Source organism: Sus scrofa, chromosome X (genome assembly GCF_000003025.6).
Source record: "Sus scrofa isolate TJ Tabasco breed Duroc chromosome X, Sscrofa11.1, whole genome shotgun sequence".
Taxonomy (NCBI): domain Eukaryota; kingdom Metazoa; phylum Chordata; class Mammalia; order Artiodactyla; family Suidae; genus Sus; species Sus scrofa.
Genome location: NC_010461.5, coordinates 27,160,162 through 27,181,505, shown reverse-complemented (window position 1 = coordinate 27,181,505; position 21,344 = coordinate 27,160,162). Strand labels below are relative to the sequence as shown.

General features: G+C 38.8%; 1 protein-coding gene across 22 annotated transcripts in view; it reads left to right on the top strand.

Moving 5' to 3' along the window:
- Positions 1–21,344, top strand: part of DMD (dystrophin) — a 2,622,506-nt gene that overhangs the window by 2,469,223 nt on the left and 131,939 nt on the right. For all 22 annotated transcript variants that reach the window (XM_021079543.1, XM_021079551.1, XM_021079550.1 and 19 more), the window contains 1 exon segment: positions 4,313–4,374. In XM_021079543.1, coding sequence (XP_020935202.1) covers positions 4,313–4,374 — 62 coding nt within the window.

Below are 21,344 nucleotides of genomic sequence, written 5' to 3'. Positions count from 1 at the left end.
ACAATCACCCAGGCAATCATCTTTGTCCTGGCTTGAGCCAAACAGAATAAAATGTTAGCTATCCTAGGGAACAAGAATTGAGGACTAGAATCGGCTTTCTGATGCTTAGATTGACACCCCCCCAAACCCCCTGCCCACAGTAGCAGAAACTTTTAAATATATTTTCCCATTCTCACCCTGCCAGTATTCAAGCAGTGTAAGCCAAGTTCAGCATTCAGCATGCAAATGCCAGGGTTTCTCTAGAAAAAGAGCCTGATCCCCAGATTAAAGGGAAATGATTTTGTGTGTGTGGCTCACTGGGCTCCAGATTATATATGAAGCCAAACTCTAATCCTCTGCAAATCGCAAGAGAATGCTACCTTTTTATATCACTGCATAGCGAGTAGGTTGCTCCCTGGGAAATAGTGGAAAGATATATATATATTTTTTTTTTAAAGGCAACTGTTTGGAATATTTTCAGTACCAAATAGCAGTGGTGGCAGAAGAAATCTTATTTTAATTAGGCAACTGCCATTTTCCCTGGGAGAGCAGTAGAAATTTGTTACTTTTTATAAGTGTTTAATATTTGTTTTTAAAGAAACTAAAAAAGCAATTCCAATAAGTCTGATATTCCAGCACTGACAGCAGGAACAGCTCTGAGGCAGTTATAATAACCTTGCACACTATTTGAAACTAAAGAAGGTGAAAGAAAATTTAAATTGTGTGATAGGAAATTAGGTCAGCCCTGTGCTCAGTGGAGTAATGGTTCACTTTCTTATTATTGACAAGTAAGTGTTACCGGGGTCTTTTGTCACATCTAGTGATTTTGTATTTTAATTTGTTCCAGATTCTTATCACGGCCTCAAATAAAGGGGAAGAGAGAGATTATTGTAGCTAGTACATATTTAAAAAAAAAAGAGGGGAAATCAGAGTTAGAAAGCTGTTCAGAGAGGCATATCTGACGCCAGGTTTTTGAACTGGCAGGGCCAAAATCAATAACATTTTTATAAAGATTTAAAGGGCGTTTTAAGGATTATGTATGAAGCTGGTCTCTGTGTTAATGTTAATGTACATGTAGAATTTTGGTCTTAAGTTGAACATCATTGTTCTCAGGAAGACTGAACAAAAGTGTAACCCTTAACTTGTGAACAGGTTGTGGAATTTCCTTTCTGGTTGGGCACAATGTGAGATGAGTTACGGGAATCACCAAAAACCAGTACCACCCACCCTTCCACCACCACCTCCCCAGCACAGCCTATTTTTCTATATTGTCTGTATATTCCAGGTAAACCTGAGCTTCTTCTCATGGAGTTATTGAGAATCCCCCTGGGTTTGTTTTTTGTTTGTTTGTTTGTTTTGGAGATAGGCACAGTTTCAGAAATATAGTTGTAAAACCTGTATTGATCACAGACCAAAAAAAAATTGGTTTGTCCTATAAGGTAGGAATTATGTAAATTTGTATTTACCATTTCATTCTGTTTATAGTCATTTTCCCTCTCTATTTGGAGGATTAAATATGTCCCACTTGGATTTTGGATTCATCACAGATTGAAAATACCCACATACAGTGAAGTGAATATTTGGTTCCGTCATAGAGTTGTCCCCAAAGCTGAAGTCGTTTGAGCTGTGTTGCCAGCCTTTTTCAGCAGTAAATGATTAAAAGATAATTTTTCTAGTTTGGAGGATTAGTCACACCTTTTTATTCTTTTTCTACCTTCCTCTTGTGCTCACTCTTTTCACATAGTGCTGGCTTGTAACTGAAGTGAAGCTAACCCTGCAAAGGTGAAATATCAATTAATCTTTCGAGTATTGAAGGCGAAGAAGGTAAAAGAAGCTTGGCTTTTGGATTTGTTTTGAGTTTGTTTATCTAGCTTATTCAAATCCCCCAGAAGCACAGGTAGTTGGGAGAAAGAATGAGGATCTGGAAAGGACTGGTAGCTGGTAGCTCACAAATGGGGCGTAGACTCAGGGGCTTAGGCTTTCTTTATCTCTGGACTGATGGATTAAATAATACTTTCTAAATTCCTTTTCATAATTTTTAACCACTGGAATAAATTCCTTAGGAAGAAGTGTCTCAACAGTCATGAAGGCTGTTTTGGAGGGAGTATGCCCCACGAAGCTCTGTCTGTGTAGGATTCTCCTGTCACTTGTGTGCAAGTTTCTCTTTTCTCTTGGGATTGCGTTTGCTACAAGTTATTTCTTGTCTGCATCCCTCCGATTTGAAGTCCATTACAGATGGTGGCTTTTCAGACTGCTTCTCTCTGTCTCTGTCAGGTCAGCTTTATCAGCTCAGACAGACATTTTTCTGCCTATCAATTGAAGATGCTATGGTCTTGGACCCACATGTCCCAGAGGTGGGATGTTATTATTATGCAGCATGTATAGTAAAAGCCTGTACCTGTGGTCACATGGGCTTTCCCCTTTTCGCCCTTCCTCCCTCCCTGGTGCTCCCATAGGGCTTGCCTTTGGAAATGGCAGAGGCCTAAATGCAGTGCAGGGTGGTCTCAATAGAAGGTAACCTTTCCACGCTGGGCACTCGTGTACAGAATCGGTACACAGTCATTTTCAGAGTCTAAAAAAAAAAAAAAGCCTGACAATCAGCAGCACTTTTTCCATGAAGCTGCAAACTGCAGCTTATTTGGACTGCATATAAAGCACCAGTACCTCTCACCCTTTCTCCAGATCGTAAACCAGTATGGACATGGAGCTTCCTCAAACCTCCTAAAGCATGGGCTGTATCTTTTGCTTGTGTGGCTCTCTAAGACTTGGGATCTACTCTGGTACATTCCCTCAACTGAGAAGCCCCTATCTATTCCTCAGATGCAAATTATCTCTGGGGAAAAGTCAAATAGAAAGGAACGGTTTTGGAAGAGACTCAAGTAGACATTCTCCAGTGAACACTTTCTTGTCAATTTCTTTCATTAGCCCTCCCGTTTGGATACTGAGTGGTAAATAGCAGGGGGATGGCCTCTGAAGTTGTACAGTTTGGGTAATTTCCACATGTTTTTGTGTCCTTTGTGATTATGTTGTATGTATTGAACCCTAATAAATGTTTCCCCTTGTTGCTTATTTTCTTTAAAACAGAGGTAATACTCATCAAGTGTGATCCTCATAATCAACTAATGAAAGGTTTGCTTTTAGTGTGCTGTAATTTGGGGGCCACATAATGACAAAAATGACCACATATTGAATGTCAAAATGTATCAGTCCCTTAACTTTATCAGCTCATCCTTTAAGGGCCCCAGGTAAGCAGGCTGGCTCCAGATGTCCCAGCTAGTAGGCCACAGAGCCAGAATCCCATCCTAAAATTTAAAACCCATGCTAAGGTCACTTGACATTGCTACCTCCCCAAGCTCCTCCCTCTGTAGGAGGCCTCTTACTTGCTGTTCCCCTTGAAGTGTCCACTATTAAGCCATTTTCCCCCCTCCATCCCCCCTTCCCCTCAAAGATGATGAATAGGCTCTGCTTATGAGGTATCGTTCAAGGCTGCATTTTACTGCATCAAAGCCCAGTCATGCAATCCCTGAACACTGGAAATACGATGCTATGGTGATTTATGTAGATGGGCCAAAGTAAGGAAAAGTATATGTAGTTATCTCTCCCGGGTTTATTCACGGAAATGAATGAGGAACAAAGGTGTTTTGTTCTTTTTGTGGCAGGAGCTGATAGCCAGCAACCACACTTAGCTAAACTTCAAGAAATGGAAGAGAACTGTGAATGCTTCATTCAGGCCCAAGTAAATACAGGCAAACCTGCAGGGTTATAGAGAATGCTGACTTGAGAATACATTCTAAAAGTCATGGGAGGAAGGAAAGTATGACCTATGAGTCAGGCAATGGATATACAGTGAAATACAGCCGTAACGGAGATGAGATATGGATATGGAGAAGAAAGTAATGGAAAAGTGTCAAGGACAGTTGAAGCAAATGAGAAGTGAGGTGCTTTATTTATTAAGCTACTGTCCAGTATCTCTTTGACAGAGTTGAAGAACACTTATCAGTATCCTTCTTGTATGTTTTGAATTCGACAGGTGAAGAAATCCTGATTTTTCGGTTATCGATTATATAACAAGGTCATTTTATTATCACAGAAGCACAGCCAACTGGTGGATGCAAAAAATAAACAAATGCTAGTTACCAAATAATGATCCTATTGCTTTTCCCATTGAAAGCCTCTCTGCTTGGAAAATATAAACATTCTTCACTACAGGATGGAAGTCCTTTGAAGGAAAGAAGCCAAATGATGCAAAACTGCACTGTGCCTTTTTTTGTCTCTCCTTTGCTCTATCACTCATTCTAAATTCTAAAGTCTCTCTTTGTATTTTATGTTTTAGCCACGAGACCCAAACAACTTGCTGGGACCATCCCAAAATGACAGAGCTCTACCAGTCTTTAGGTAAGGACATTCCCATATTTCTTCCAGGTGAAATGACAGATGACTCTTAGGATAAAGTAGTTTTTAGCACGGAAGTCATTTGTTGTCTAAATCTCTCACTTGATTGCTGAAGGGTGAAAACAACAACACCTTTCTGTTTGAAATTGATGATCAGCTTTCTTTTTTTTGGAGGTTGCTTAAAAATAAGTTTTCAGATTTCATCGATTCCTGAAAATTCAATATATTTGAGAAGGCCAAAAGGTCTTGATAATTTTCTTTGCTGCCTGAAAGGATGGAAAAATACTTGCAATTTATGGCAGTTTTTCCCCAATGGAGAAAGAAAACTGTTTCAAGTTGTTCTTATTGATTTCTTCCTTGTGAAACCAAGAAAACATTTTTGCAAAATCACAAATGTTGTGTAAAGGAATTTTCTGCAGTCACTCCAGTGCTCATAATTCCTAAGCCATCAGATCTTCAGCATGTACATTCCAGTGATTTCTCTACTATGGCTTGTTTTCTGTTGGTGTGAGAGCCTGACAGTACCATTACCCCCAACCCACAACTTGGAATTTTTTGAACAGATGTACAGCCTCCAAATAAAGGGAAAATACAGATCTTTTTAATCCTTGATCAAGTCCACTCTGTACCATTTTAGATCCCTCAGGCATAATCTGAAATTGAATTCTCTCACATTAACTAGTTGTTTTAATTAAAAAATTGTCATGTCTTCTCTACTACTAAAAAAATTTTAAAGTCATTTTTTGTGAATGGGCATATTTACAGACTAAGATAAAGCAAACTCTTTGGGTTTAAAATTATGTGACAAAGCCCATGGGAATCAGGGTGCTCAAACATAGATATGTGTGTGTCATATGTCTGTGTGTGTGTGTATAGCTATGCCTTTCTGTCATAGGTTCCCATTGGTTAATGAATTGTAGCTATAGAAACCTTAAGAAATGGGGTAGGAAATATTAGCCCCCTCCCCAAATTGCTTCCCTAAACTTTTTCTATTTAGAAATGATAGAAGTTTCTTCTAGAAAATCTAAAAAATGCAAAGTGTGAAAAAGAAAAGTAACTTACAATTCTACTCTGAAATATCCAGTACATTTCATTTCATTGCATTTATGTCATTGCACTCTAGCGCTAAGAGTGCATGTGTGTGCAGATATATACACACACATGCAGACTTTGAAACACTTTAAAAAAAAAACCAGCTAATCTTCAAGTGCTACATTTTCAGCCCCTGTACAATGTTTCTGGCTTTTGTGCTGCACTGCTTGAACCACAGATGGAAAACCTGAATGCTCATGTTTTGGCAAATGAGAGAATGAGACTTCATCTGAAGTGGGCAGTGGCTCTGCTGGGGCAACTGATAGTCCCATAGCCTAGCACTCTCAAGACCTAGGATTTTTTTCAAGACAAACTAGAAATTTGTCAAAAAAAAAAAAAAAAAAAAACTCATTTAAACCTGTCTCTGGGCCTCCTGATAATAACCTTTTGTTCACACAGGCTCATCCCGCTTGTAATTTTTTCCACTCTAATCACAGTGAGCTCTAAGTCTAATATTTTAATTTACTTTTATTCAAAAATTATCATTATTATAGAATCAATACTTGTTCATAATTTTTAAAGTTTGCAAATATAGACAAGCTAATAAAAAAGAAAAGAAGACAAATTATCTATAACCCACCTTTTAGCTGACTAATGTTTAACAACCTAATAGGTATCCTCAAAGATTTCTTTCTATGCATACATTTTTACAAAAGTTGAATCATTCTGTTTTATAATTAGCTTTGATTCACCTAGAGGTAGTGTACCATGGCAACTTTCCATTTCATTGCCTTGTATTCTCTACCAGCTTACTTTTAATCACTCTGTAATGAGAAATCACAAACATGTTGATAAAAAGCTAATTATGAACTATCAATGAAGAGGTGTTTGCATCTTTAATAGGAATTAAATATGCTTTTTGTCATGATATTTTAAAAGTTTTGGAGTTCCTGTTGTGGCGCAGTGGTTAATGAATCCGACTAGGAACCATGAGGTTGTAGGTTCGATCCCTGGCCTTGCTCAGTGGGTTAAGGATCCAACATTGCCATGAGCTGTGGTGTAGGTCACAGACGTGGCTCAGATCTGGCGTTGCTGTGGCTATTGCGTAGGCCAGGGGCTACAGCTCTGATTGGACCCTAGCCTGGGAACCTCTATATGCCGCGGGAAAAAAAAAGGTTTTCTCAGTAGGCCAAGTATGGTGGTAAACTCAAAACTGGTAATCTGGCATGATTTGTAACCTTGAGCAAATCACCTGACTTTGGAAGATAATGGAATTTTACAGTTGAAGGGAAATTCAGAGCTCATTTGTTAACAGACCTTTCCTTTGATGAATCAACTTAATTGAGACAATTCACATATAATAAAATGCAGCCATCATAAATATGTGCTCATTCTACCCGCCCTTTGAAATTTCATTTTTTGCTACCCTAATAACAAACATCTTGGAAATGAACTAAGTGTTGAAATTTGTTTTTCAGCTTTCAAAACTTATATTTCCAGTATTTTTGTTACAATCACATATTACTTGGATTAAATTTTATTCAAATGGTGACACATCATGTAGTGTCTTCGTTGATTAAGAGCCTGCTGTACGTGCTGCATGTGGAACATGTTTGTCAGCAACTGTTGTGCTGAGTAGATGGTATCAACAACCTAATTTCATGGGACAGTGAAGTCAGGTGCAGAGAAACTGTCTCTCAGGGATATGGAACAGTATGTATAGCTCTCTGCTGGTATTTACCCCAGGTCTTCTATTGGTGTTTGTACTTATCTCATTGGTTTTATTAACTTAGTAAAGTATATCCGTGTAGGTTACCACTCACCTGCTACAAACATGTACCAATTGACATTTTTACCTACAGATAGACAATTACTCAAATGGTATTTCTGGAACAAACCGTGACATTTCTAGAAATAGTATGGTGGATTCCTGGACATTGAACACTCTTTCTTTGAGTGTTGCCTGGTATAATATACATGGAATGGCTGATTTAGTAGTTTGTTACATGTCTACATCCCTGAGATAACCTATAAGACTAAGTACCATTACTGCCCTTCCCACTCTCAAATTAGAGTATTTCAGAGTGGAAATATAAGCCTAACATACTGAAAAGAAACCTTTAATTTCTTTTTTATCTCTATATGTCAGCTTATCTTTTTCCTCAGGAGGTATCCCTTTGAGGTCCAAGTTGATATCTTGACCTGGATGAAATGGTTGGAAGCCTTCAACTGCCCTCAGGTCACAGAAGGCATCATGAAAGAAAAACTGGTATTGTGGTCTGGTGTGTTCAGTTTTAGACAATATTTTGGGCCCTCTCCTAATGGAACCTGAACCACTTGTCTGTGATGACATGTTGAAAATATCAAGATGTTGCTAATCCCCATGATACTCCCAACTCCAGACATAACTCTGCTGTAGAAGCTATCATGCTTCATGGTATGCATGAAATGTTACACATTCCTAATATGCTCACTTCTGAGGAGATTTCCATTATTCTCTAATTTGCCCAAATCCCCAACCAGCCTCTTTAACATATTCTGTTTTCTGCTTTGCCCCTAAATGCATCCACATGTTCCCCCCAACCCATGGTCCAAGCACCATAGTATTGTGAGCCAAAATCATTTCATAAGAACTTGAAAAGGTAGCACTTGCATATTAACTGATGGAAGGCTGTGGTATTACTTGAAATGTTAATATTGGAGACCTTTACTTAGTACAATTCTAGATGATTTTTCTTTTTTATTCTTCTTTTCTTGACCTTCTGCAATGAATTTATATTATTTACAGTTAAGTATTTAGCAAAAAGTTTCTTCATCAATACCCCCATCCCATTTCTTAGTGTTCTCACAGCTATATTTGCAGTGTTTTTTTTGTTTGTTTGTTTGTTTTTTTGTTTTTTGTTTTTTGCCTTTGACTGCACCCACTGAATGTGGAAGTTTCCAGGCCAGGGATTGAACCCACACCAGGGCAATGACCCAGACTGCTACAGTGACAACACCAGATTCTTAATCCACTGCACCACAGGAGTGTTCTCACAGCTATAATTCATTAACCAATGAGAACCTATGAGAGAAAAGCAGCAATAGTCACACATACAACCAACCCGTGCCCCCCTCACCCTGCTTGCTCCACATCACATACACATATACAGAATTTCTACTTAAGTCCCGATTCCCATAAACATTATCAGGTAAATTTAAACACAAGGAGATTATCTCCTGTGCTGTTAGTCTCTGAATATGTCCATTCACAAAAAGCTGACTTAAAAATTTTTCAGGGTAAAAAAGTAAGGCTAACTTTTTTGATTAAAAAACAAAAATGTATAAGAATTCCTTTGAGGTTATTCACACCAGGTCTAAAATGGATGTTTCGAGTAAGCTTTCATCAAATGCTAAAAAGATTTTCTTTTCCGCTTCTATTTAGACTGTGCCCCCATTTAAAAAATTCCAAGTTATGAGGGAAAAATAAGCTCCCACACAAACAAGAAACAAGGCATAGTAAAGAAATAATTTAAGCATTCACAATGATGAACTGACAGTCATTAGGAATTTGAGCATTGGAAGGTCTCCAGAAATTTTTTTACACAACATTAACGGTTTGGCAAAAGCATTGTCTTGTTTGCACAAAGAAGAAATCAATAAGGACAACTTGAAAACAGTTTTCTTTTGACATTTTTCTCTGACTACTCCCAGTATGATGAGGTGAGTGATATATAAAACAAAATTTCCCACATCTATATTTTCTGTGGCCTTAATATCCTTATCCTTAGAATGAAAGTATTGGACCCAAATGTTGAAGAATTTTGTTTTTCTCTTCCTTTGGGCTGAGGTGGGTCAATCTCTTTCCAAAACTTGCTGTGATCATAATTTTCAGAGAAGTACCTTTGGCTGAGTCTGCAGACAAATAGTTTTCTAAAAGTTTAATCATTCCTGTTTTTGAAAAGAAAATTATGGACTTGGAGAATGGACTTGTGGTTGCCAAGGGGGAGGGAGAGGGAGTTGGGTGGTTGGGGAGCTTGGGGTCAATAGATACAAACTATTGCCTTTGGAATGGATGAGCAGTGAGATCCTGCTGTGTAGCCCTGGGAACTATGTCTGGTCACTTATGATGGAGCATGATAAAGTGTGAAAATAGAATGTGTACATGTATGTGTAACTGGGTCACCATGCTGTACAGTAGAAAAAAAATTGTATTGGGGAAATAACTGTTTAAAAAAATCATTCCTGTTTTTAAAAATGCGCTTTCTGCGCAAACAAGCAACAGGGAGAAGATCCTGCCACCCATCCTGTCTTACAGACAAAGTGAGACAAGCTGTTCTCAAGTAGGGAGGCGCTCTGGAAATAAGCCTGCAGACCCATCTATTTGTTGTTGAGAAGGCATATTCTTCATCTCTTTTAGAAGTAATAATAGGCTCCATTCATGAGGTGAATTTCAGGTTTCTATTAGCAGCTTTACAAATGTAATGGTAAGATGGTTGTTCCAGTTGGTTATCTTGGTGATTTAAAACCTAAAGCTCTTTAAGGCTCCATAAGGCATTTTAAAAATCAGTAGATGTCAGACAGTAATGTGCTCTGGAATTTATTTTGAAATACTAATATAATATGGATTTACATACAGTGCCATTATATGATAAAAAGTCTGTCATTTTCTCATGATTTATTTCCAGGTTCTTAGGTTCACTACTGAAATTTATGTAAACATTTTAAAAAGAGTGTGTCTCCCCCCCCATATACGTATATGCATGTGCATGTGTGTATATATGTGTGTGTGTGTATATATATATATATATATATGGCTTAAAAATACTTTAAAGAAGTAGTCCTTAATCTGTCTGTCTTATGGGAGTATATTAATTATAAATATAATAAAATCTTTATGTGGTCCCCTCCATGGCTTCTTTCTGACCTACAGTATGAAGTATTTACATGAGGGATACCGGCAGTACAGTGCAGGAATATTTGCAAAGGAGATATAGTTTTAAAATAAGTAAGATCGTGTGAAGAGAGAACCATTAAGCTCCAGAAGGTTAACTAACATCATTTCAAACCATTTATTAAAATCTAGATGTGCCAAATGATCTGACATTTCGTATCCCAATTGTCTTTTCCTTCTTTGACACCCTTTCACCATCAGTTTCTTCTCTAGAGGTGTTACTCCCTCTCTTTTCATACAGGTCTGGCATTCTCCAGAAAAATCTATCCCCTCTTATCTGTTGTGCAAGTTTTGGAGCCCACTCTCCATGAGGATCCCTTGAATGATGTAAAAGTTTTTGATTTTCAAAAGTGGGATTATGAAGGTTTTAGGAATTCTTAGCAAAAGTGGCCTTAAAAACCCTTGTGATTTGAAGGCAGTCCATGAGCACATCGCCTTTTAACCTCATATCTGCTGCCTGAGAAGAGCTTCAGAATGTTTGAATGAGGGCTCAGTTTTTGGGTCTGGGGCTGGTGTGATTCTTCAGCAATCCTAGTTAAGAGGACCAGTCAAGTCAAGAGGCTAAGAGCTTCATCAAGATACATCGATATCATTATTAATAAGTAATTGTGGCTGCCCAGATAGAGTTAGAAACACTGCCATGGAAATCCTCTTCCTCTTTCCTCAGTTTGCCAAGAGGAAGGAAACTCGGCTTATTTTCCCTCTCTCTGATAGGCTTGCTACATTCCATTAAGTAGTCCCTTCTGAGGATGTAGGAACCAGGGCTCTGAATGACTAGGAATTCCTTCTGCATTGGGAGTATGTCCTAAGGCTTTTCTTCGCATGTTTTATAAACTAAGCCCTTCTCAACCAAGCTACTCAATATGTAGCATAGTCCTTGTTTCATCTCTTTTTCTCTAGTTCTTTAAGTATTGCTAACTGTTAAAATTTCTGCCTTCTGATTTTCTACTACCATAATACCTTGAATTGGAAAGAATATCTCAATTCAGCTCCCAGCTTGGGTGTGACCTTGAGCTAGTCCTTTACTTTCTCATGGTCTCAGGTTTCTGACTTAATCTGGTTGGGCAGCGACCTTCCATCTCTGATGGAATGGTCTGATTTTATTTTAACTTCCAGCTAGGTTTGGCTTAGCCTTATGTATAATGTGCCCAACTTCCCAGTTTCCCTTTGTCACCAGCAGCCTGGAAGATAGGAATAATAGGACCATCACGTGTATAACTATTGTACTTTCACTTTTGTAGCACTCTACAGTGTGCAAAGAATTTTCAGAAATAACTGTATTTAATCTGTTTGCAGCTGTAAGTTAGGTATATAGCTGGCATCTGACCTGAACTGAATGTTCTGTCATTTTTGGTTTCAGATCTTCTATCCTGCCATGCGTTTGAGTAGGCTTCTCTTTGAGATTTGGAAAATAATGTTACCATATCAGTGGATAGGTAAATCATTTTCTTCTTTCCATTTGGACTTGAGCAGGCTGAGGTGCAAGACTTGCTTTGACTTACTCATACTGACATACGGGTAGAGATAAGGAACCAAGTCCAGAGCACACATTTTATGGCTCCTAGTTAGCTATTCTCAAAGGAGGATCCATTACTCGTAGCATGATTTATAAAACTGCTTTATCAGCATAATTAAGCTATGGAATCTCAAATGACGTTCTCTATTCCCTAGCTGACAAAGCGAGCACAGGAGATTTACTCAGATTTGCCAAAGAGAAGGCATAAGTTATTAAGGCCGTTATAAATGTTCTTCCTTTACTTCTATCCTGCTTATAAAAGAAAAAAGACAAATAATCTGCTCTTTTAAATTCATTTAGGATCAATTGATTGTCTCCATTTGTAAAATAGAAATGTAATCTTCAAATCAAATTTTATGGCATTTTAATGGGATATTCTTTTGTAATATTTTTTCTTGTTCAAATAACTTGATTCAGAGCTTCTAATTGAAGAACAGAAATAAGTAGATATTTCTGAATTGCATCTTCCAAAACTTGTTTCAGAAGGGAACTCAGAAGGATTCTCTTTCAGACTTAGACTAGTTTACAATTTAAAAGAGATGCCAAATTATAATTTACTTGATCTAAATAAGAGCATTAAGGTTACACCTGCAGCTGTGAGAAAAATGTTGGATGTGTACAATTTTATGTAGCTGGATCTGCAGAAGACAATTTTTACACATGAGGTAAAGGCATCTAAAAACGTGTCTGCTCTTATTCAGACATTTCCAATATTCCTTTTTTAAGCACACAAGTCTGATTACCTCTGTCTCTCGGGAGCCGCAATTTTGCTGGAAAGAGATTCAGAACAGTCAGAACACTCGCGTAAAATAGATAGTGAGTTTTTAAAGTCCATACTCTCTACAGTAGTATTAAAGTGACCTAAAAATATTCCAAAAGACTCTCTTACAACACAGAAGATGAGTCATTAGCTTATGTATGAATTGGCGATATTCTGTGAGAATGTTGCAGAATTTGCCATTCCACAAAGTTTTGATCCCTTGCATAACTCCAAGGAAGTCCTTGTGCCCCCAATACATCGAAGCTTATGTAACCGGAACACATCTTGTATATGAGCTTGCGTTAGTGCGTGCACATGCATGTGTGCACAGATACTTATGTACTTACTTTTTTTTTTTTTTTTGCTTTTTAGGGCCACTCCTGCAGCATATGGAGGTTCCCAGGCCAGGGGCCTAATCGGAGCTACAGCTAGCTGCCTGCATTCGCCACAGCCACAGCAACGCGGGATCCGAGACCTGTCTGTGACCTACACAACACCTCATGGCAACACCAGATCCTTAACTCATTGAGCGAGGCCGGGGATCGAACCCGAAACCTCATGGTTCCTAGTCAGATTCATTTCCACTGTGCCACAACGGGAACTCCCCACTTACACACATTTTTAAATCAAGCATGCATTTTGGTGGGAAAGTGCTTAGTTTTATATTTTTGCTTTCTAGTTTTATAAAGAGGCCATCAGTTTTAGAGCACTGCTTCTCAGAGTGGTGAAGGACGATTTTTTTCAAAACATGTAGTACATTACAAGCTTTTAGGTTGTCTTATTGCAGCTGACTAGTATATGCTCATATCACACATAACTTACTGCACAAGTTCAGCCATAGTTAACCTAGTCCATACCTCATTCTGTGAAATGGACCCATTGATTATGCATTTGGATGTCGTAGCACTGTCCAGTTCCTATAAAAATATTGCTTAACACATTCCCAGTTTCTGTGTTTGTGAAAAACCGTACTTTGAAAAGTAGTTTGAGAGCACTTAATTTTTGAAAGTACAGTGTAAATTCAGGGAGTTCCCACTGTGTTGTAGTGAGTTAAGAACCTGACTGCAGCACCTCAGGTCACTGAACAGGTTCAGGTTTGAGCCCAGCAGAACGTGGTAGGTTAGAGGATCCAGCATTTCCACAGCTGTGGCGTATGTTGCAGCTGTGGCGTATGTTGCAACTGTGGCTTGGATTCAATCGCTGGCCCAGGAACTTCTATATGTCACTGATGTGTCCATTAAAAATAAATAAAAAATAAATGTAAACTCAAATCAAATGACCTTGGGAGAGGGTAATTAATTGATGCCAAACAAGAACACCTGGAAAATGTTATTTATGGGATTTTTAATTTTGTCAATTGAGTCAAGTCCAGGCAAAGGTGGAATCTATGTTCTTTCCCATTTCACAGCCCTCCTTAGCAATTATTTTGGAGATCAAAATAAAGAATCACCCAATACAGGAAAGGGTCAACCAGATATTAAGTGTCAGGGTCCCTGCTGTCTAATTCAATGCCTCCTCCACCCCTAGAATTAAATGTAGCATATAACATACAATGGGTTTCAAATACAAGTTTGTTTTTTATCTCAAAACGATGTGGTATGTGTACTCTTTATGTTATGTGTTCAATTCAGTGGGGAACTGATCGATTTTACTGTGACTTAGTGTCACTTTATGCATTCGGGTTGGGAGGTAATATGATGTAGCAGCACAATAGTTCATTGACTTTGAGGCTGGTGAGACATGGATTTAAAATTCTGGCTCTGACACAAGTCCTCTGTGGCCAAAGACAAAGGCAGTAACAATTTTGAACCCCAATTTTGTGATTTATTAAATGGTTATAATGATACTCACCTTGGGGAATGTTGTGGGTAAATAGTATATGTAAAACTATGAAATGTCTGACATAGTAACTGCTGAAAGAATTATTATTAAGTTTCTTTTTTATTATTAAAGTATAGTTAATTTACAGTGTTTCGCCAAGTTCTGTTGTACAACAAAGTGACCCAATCACACTTATTTCCCTGTGCTGTACAGTAGGATCCCATTGCTCATCCGTTCCAAATATAACAGTTTGCATCCCCCAAAACTTCCAAAATGCCATCCATTTCACTCCCTCCCCTTCCCCACCCCCAGCAACCCCAAGTCTGCTCTTCTTGGCCATGATCTGTTTCTGTTTTTTGTTTGTTTGTTATTGTTAGATAGGATCATCTGTTCCATATTTTAAATTCCACAAATAAGTGATATCGTATGGCATTTGTCTTTTTCTTTCTTGCTTACTTCACTTAGTATGAGAATCTCTATTTCCATCCATGTTGCTGCAAATGGCGTTAGCTTGTCTTTCTTTATGGCTGAGTAATATTCTATTGTATCTATGTACCATATCTTAATCCATTCATCTTGTCAATGGACATTTAGGTTGTTTCCATGTCTTGGCTATTGTGAATAGTGCTGCTATGAACACAGGGGTGCATATATCTTTTTCAGTGAAAGATTTGTCTGGATATATGCCTAGCAGTGAAATTGCTGAATAATATGGCATCTCTGTATTTAGTTTCCTGAGGTACATCCTCAGTTTTCCATAGTGGTTGTACCAATTTACATTCCCACCAAAAGTGGAGGAGGGTACCTTTCTTTGCACACTCTCTCCAGCATTTGTTATTTGTTGACTTGTGAATGATGGCCATTCTGACTGGTGTGAGGTGGTACCTCATGGTAGTTTTGATTTGCATTTCTCTGATAATTAGTGATATTGAGCATTTTTTCATGTGTCTATTGGCTATTCATATGTCTTCTTTGGAAAAATGTCTCTAGGTCTTGTGCCCATTTTTCATTTGGGTTGCTTGTTTTTTTGTTGTTGAGTTGCGTGAGTTCGTATATTTTGGAGTTAGGCCCTTGTCTGTTGCATTGTTGGCAAAGATTTTCTCCCATTCTGCAGGTTGTCTTTTCGTTTTTTTAATGGTTTCCTTTGCTGTGCAAAAGCTTTTGAGTTTGATTAGGTCCCATTGGTTTATTTGTGTCTTTATTGTCATTATTCTAGGAGATGAATCAATTAAGATGTTGCTGAAGAAATTATAATTGCTATCGATGATGAGGCAGATACAACATTTCTTATTATTAGTGCTATTATCATACCCTGTGTCCCTCCTTATCCAAAGGATAGAAATGTGCACAAGAATTCAAGAGTAAAAAGAAAGGAGAAAGCTTGTAAAATAATGTGGCATGTCCAGGAAAGTGTCTAACACAGGGTAAACACCTAACAGATGGTGGTGATGCTATTATGGTAGGGAGGGGACAAGGGAATGGCTGCAGAGGTGAGGAGGGATGAGACCATAAAAAACTTGTATGACATGGCCAAAGGTTTAGATGCTAAGAGTTTTGACTTGGGTAAAGTATTAGTCAGGGTCCAGTCAGGAAATAGAAACCACTCTAGTTATTTCAAACAGAGGGGATTTATACAGGAAATTGGTTACCCAGTGATGGAAGTGCTGAGAAGCCAAATAGACAGCAAGGAGCCTCGGCTCTACTCAGGGCTGGAGGAACAGTGCCAAGAGGTGGTATCATCAAGAGCCCCAGAAGTCAGAGCCAGCTGGAGCTAGAACCAGTGGCCAGTTGGGACCACTAAGGAGGGGTTCCTGGGAAGGAGCCAGAGGAAGGAGACACAGCTACTGCCAGTATTTCTGCTGAAGACTGAGAGAAAGAGAAATAGCCTGGGCTCTCCATCCTCCTGCCCTCTCCCTCTGGTCTTCTGCCAGTGACCCCTATTGGCCCTATTTACTCCGAAGCCACTTGTAAGGGAGCAAAAAAATGCCATTATCTGTAATGCAGAGCAGAGGAAAGGTCAGAGCATGGATTTGAGATCCAGTAAGCACATGACTGGAGTACAGGAGAGAGCCCATGGATGGTGATACTCAACCATTGATGCCAGTATGCAGGGATGAGAAACACAAAGCCTTAGAAACTTCCACAGGATTTTCTGAGTCTGAAGTAACTTAGATGAGGCACTAAACAGGCACTCTGGGTTCAAAGGACACTCCTAAAAACAGGCAAAGAGGAGTCCCTGCTGCGGTGCAGCAGGATCAGCAGCATCTTGGGAACACTGGGATGCAGGTTCAGTCCCTGGCTGGGCACAGTGGGTTAAGGATCCAGCATTGCTGTGGGTTGCAACTACAGCTTGGATCTGATCCCTGACCCGGGAACTCCATATGCCATGGGGCAGCCAAAAAAAAAATCCTTCAGAGAAAGTAGCAATCAAAAAGTTATTTGCAGGGAACTCCAAATGCTGAGAATAAGTTCTCGTGCATTTGATTATAGTATTTGCATTATTTATAGTTGTTTGTGCTCAAGTATCTCAAGACTAACAAATGGATTTCTTTAAAGCAGGAGCTCTCTTCCCCAGCTTTGTCACCAGCTCCTGGTGAGTGGTAGCTGCTGAATAAATAAATGTTTACTGGATCAAACACAGGGCAAGGGAGAGTGACTTTCCTGGGGAAGAAGACAAATACCACTCAAGAAGACAGAAAGATATAAATGATGTTTTCCTAAGGCAGATTATTAAACTAGCAAGATGGAAATCTCTGGAGAGATGGACCTCTTTCCAGGAAGTCAAAGATAAAGCCTCATAGTACGAAATATTGGGAATATCAATTAAGTTGTAATTTTTTTTGTCTTTTTGCCGTTTTGGGGGCCACTCCCACGGCATATGGAGGTTCCCAGGCTAGGGGTCGAATCGGAGTTGTAGCCACCGGCCTACGCCAGAGCCACAGCAATGTGGGATCCAAACCATGTCTGTAACCTACACCACATCTCACAGCAATGCTGGATCCTTAACCCGCTGAGTAAGGCCAGGGATCAAACCCGCAACCTCATGGTTCCTAGTTGGATTCGTTAACCACTGAGCCACGACGGGAACTCCATAAGTTATACATTTATTGGCAATTTGATATCTTAGCAAAAGCAGGTGAGCTGCTACCCTGGAATTAATTTTGTTCTAAAAGGAATAAATAGTTGATAATCAAGGAAATAAGACCCTTGAAAGGAAGTGTCACTCTAGATTTGGAATTTAAGTAACAAGGAAAGGAAACACTGAACATCGTATGATGTACTGATAGTCTCAGTTATTCATTGGTTTCTCGACTCAATAGCATTTAAGAGTGTGTGTGCCAGGCATTGTCAATCCTAAACTTTAGGACAGCAGGCTAAAAATATTAAGGACTTAGAAAGGCTTATTGAAGGCATAAACATTTTTATAGTAATCTTATTTTTTTGAACATTGAAAAATATATGTTCATTCCAAAAGTTTTGAAAGATGAAGTGTAAAAGAAAACAAAAATCACCTTAAATTTCAGCACCTAGAAATGACCACTATTTACATTTTAGAGGATTGTGTTTTTGTATAGTTGTTTGAGGTAATGTTATGATTATGACATTGTATCCTGTTTTATTAACTAAACGTCCCAAGTTTTCTCTCATCATTAACATTTCTTTGAGGATGTTATTTTTCCAAGTTGCATTTTCTTGAAATACCACTTTCTAAAAGTTCCCAGTATTCAAGTGTTGAATTTATAGAAATAAATCTTTAAGATTCTGGAAACTTATTACAAACAAACTTCTGAGAAGAAAGCCAAGCCAAGTGTTATGATGCCTTCTGTCCAACAAGCTACTGATATATTAGAGATGTTACAGAATAAAGTCACTATGGTCACAAAGAGGCAGTCAGTAATCAGAAGGTTGATAAGAACAATTTATCCTATGATAAATATAGTTTATAAGTTTACACGGGTGTTCCCGTCGTGGCGCAGTGGTTAATGAATCCGACTAGGAACCATGAGGTTGCAGGTTCATTCCCTGGCCTTGCTCAGTGGGATCCGACATTGCCGTGAGCTGTGGTGTAGGTTGCAGACGCGGCTCGGATCCCGCGTTGCTCTGGCTCTGGCGTAGGCCGGCAGCTACAGCTCTGATTGGACCCCTAGCCTGGGAACCCCCATGTGCCGAGGGAGCGGCCCTAGAAAAGGCAAAAAGACAAAAAAAAAAAAAACCCTAAAAAAAAAAAGTTTACACGAACACTTTTCTACTATACAAATAGTTAATTGATAACATTTCTTTTTGCCAACTATTTATGGCCTCAAGGTAACAAGGCAGCTATCCTTGGAAACTTACAGTATTACAGAAAAATCTTTGCCTTCTTAAATTTTAGAAACTCAACTTTGTAATAACTTCCTGTAAGTTTTAATTTTTATCATAACTTATATGTAGAAATTCAATTACCTTTAACCTGTTTGGAAAGAGAAGGGCTAGCAGGACACACTTTGTCTTCTCAAAACATTTGTGCCTACAACTGTTACATTCTGTTCAAGATTCTTTGTTACACTATTGGTTAAAGCTTGTAGGGGAGTTCCCTGGTAGCTCAGTCTGTTAAGGATCTGGTGTTGTCGCTGCTGTGGCCTGGGTTTGATCCCTGGCCTGGGAACTTCCGCATGCTGTGGGCATGGCAAAAAACAAAAGAAAACAAAAAAGGCTTGTAGCCTCCTGCTTCAATTACATTTTCTGGCCAAGATGCAGTTAAAGAGTATGAAGACAGTAACATTTTTCACGGTTGTTTCCAGTTTTTTCATTGCTCTAAGTAAGCCTGTGAGGAACATCTTTGTGCATGAAGCCTTTCTGTATCTGATTCACAGATGTGTAATCACTGAATGGAAGGATAGTAATGTTTTTAAGTTTCTTGGTATATATATTGCCTGAAATCCTTTCCAAAGATTATGTCCATTTATACTCTTAACTTGTGAAAATGACCACCTAACCATGTCCTTGAAAGCGTGGAGCATTTTGAAAGTGTAAAGTAAAACCATGGCATTGTTATTATTTGCATAAGAGTGATTACTTGTGACCATGAACATTTTCTTTTAAATATTGAGGGAGCATTTTTCCTCTTGGGTGAGTAATGTAAAAACAAAACCAATTTAACCAAACAAAATGCTTCCAAACTTTTCTGATAAAATGTTAGCTTTTTTTTTTTTTTCATTGTGTTGGGGGACTCTGAGTGATGAGAGACACCTGATGACATCAGAACAGTTTTTGAATTATGTTTTAGCTTTCTCTCCTCCAAGCTAAATAAGCCTAATCTCTTTATCCAGCCTCAGTGGACCTATTGTCCACCTATTATGTTAGATTTTCTCATTCTCTATGCCAACTCCCGCTTCTTCACATTTTCTTATATGTGCAGAGCCCTAAACTATGGTAGTTCTCTTAATAAAGGGCTATTCAGTATGGGTAAAGGAGGAAGTTTGCTTCCTTCCTCTTGAATAATAGAAACTCATACCTACCATAGTTATACGGTGCCATGTGAGACAATGATTTTTTTTCCCCATAAATAGGTAGTATCTAAAATGTTCCAGGCCCTGAGTAACAGGACACAAAGAAACATAAAGTCTATTCCCTGTCCATCTCCTAAGCTGATACAAACCTGTATATGCCATGGACCCTGTGATGTGATAGGCGTCTTTGCCCATAAGAATGAAGGACACAGGTACCAGCTCTGCTTGTGGCCAGCAGGGGAATGCTTAAGTTACTCTAAGTTCTTTCTGTCTTTTTGGAATCCACGTGGCAGCCATGTTATTTCTTCCTGTTGCTACCTGTTGATTAATGCCAGCATATACCCATTTTGTTTTGCAAGGCAAATTTAAATATCTCGAGTTGGAATGACTGAAGGTTTAAATTCAAGCTAACACAAACACACACACATACACAACTTATTATTGCCTGGTATCTTTCTATTTGTTGTGTATAGATTCTAGAAGAGGCATGTGTTGTCTTTGCAAGATACTGTACTGACTTCTTTGGGGAATAAAATTGACACCTGAAACAGTTAATAAATGCAATAAAACTGTACTAACTTACATAATATCAAAGTCAAATGGATGGTGCCTTGTACAGGTAGAAAGAGCAGTACTGATGAGAATCATTGGGGAAGGCTATTTGGGAAGTAGAATAAAATACTGTTCTAGGAAGGAATTTTGTAAGACTTTGATAAATTAAAATGTAGGCTAGGATATTCCAGGTAGTGTAGCAGCATAAACAAGGGTATAATTGAGAGAAAGACTAGCTTGTTTGAGGGTCAGTGAGGACATTCTGTGAGAATCTTCTTCAGGTTTTTGAAGAAAAACCTGATTTGGTGCCATTAAATTAAGGGTAAATTAAAGTGCCTTAAGTTATAGCATGAGAAATTTAAATTTCATTTGATTGGTGATAGGAAAATGTTGACTCTTTAGAAGAGAGACGTTGAAGTCTGTGTTCTGTTTTTAGGAATGAGCATCTGATGGGATGGTTGAGGGATGCTTAGAGAGGTGAGAGATTTTCTTTTGTTTTGTGGCAGTTGAAATGATGAGGACCTTAGGGTAGTGGTGGGAGAAAGAAATGGGGGCATAACTCTGAAAGTTTCCTTTCCAAGGTAGAATGGCCTGAAAGTAGTCACAGGTTGAATAGGTTTTAAAGAAAAGAGTTCTAAGATACCTTTGAGATTTTAAGCCTTGGAGTTCCTGTTGTGGCTCAGCGGTTAACGAACCCGACTAGCATCCATGAGGATGCTGGTTCAATCCCTGGCCTCTCTCATTGGGTTAAGGATCCAGTGTTGCCTGTGAACTGTGGTGTAAGTTGCAGTTGCAGCTCGGATCCCACGTTGCTGTGGCTCTGGTGTAGGCTTGGAGGCTACAGCTCCAGTTGGACCCCTAGCCTGGGAA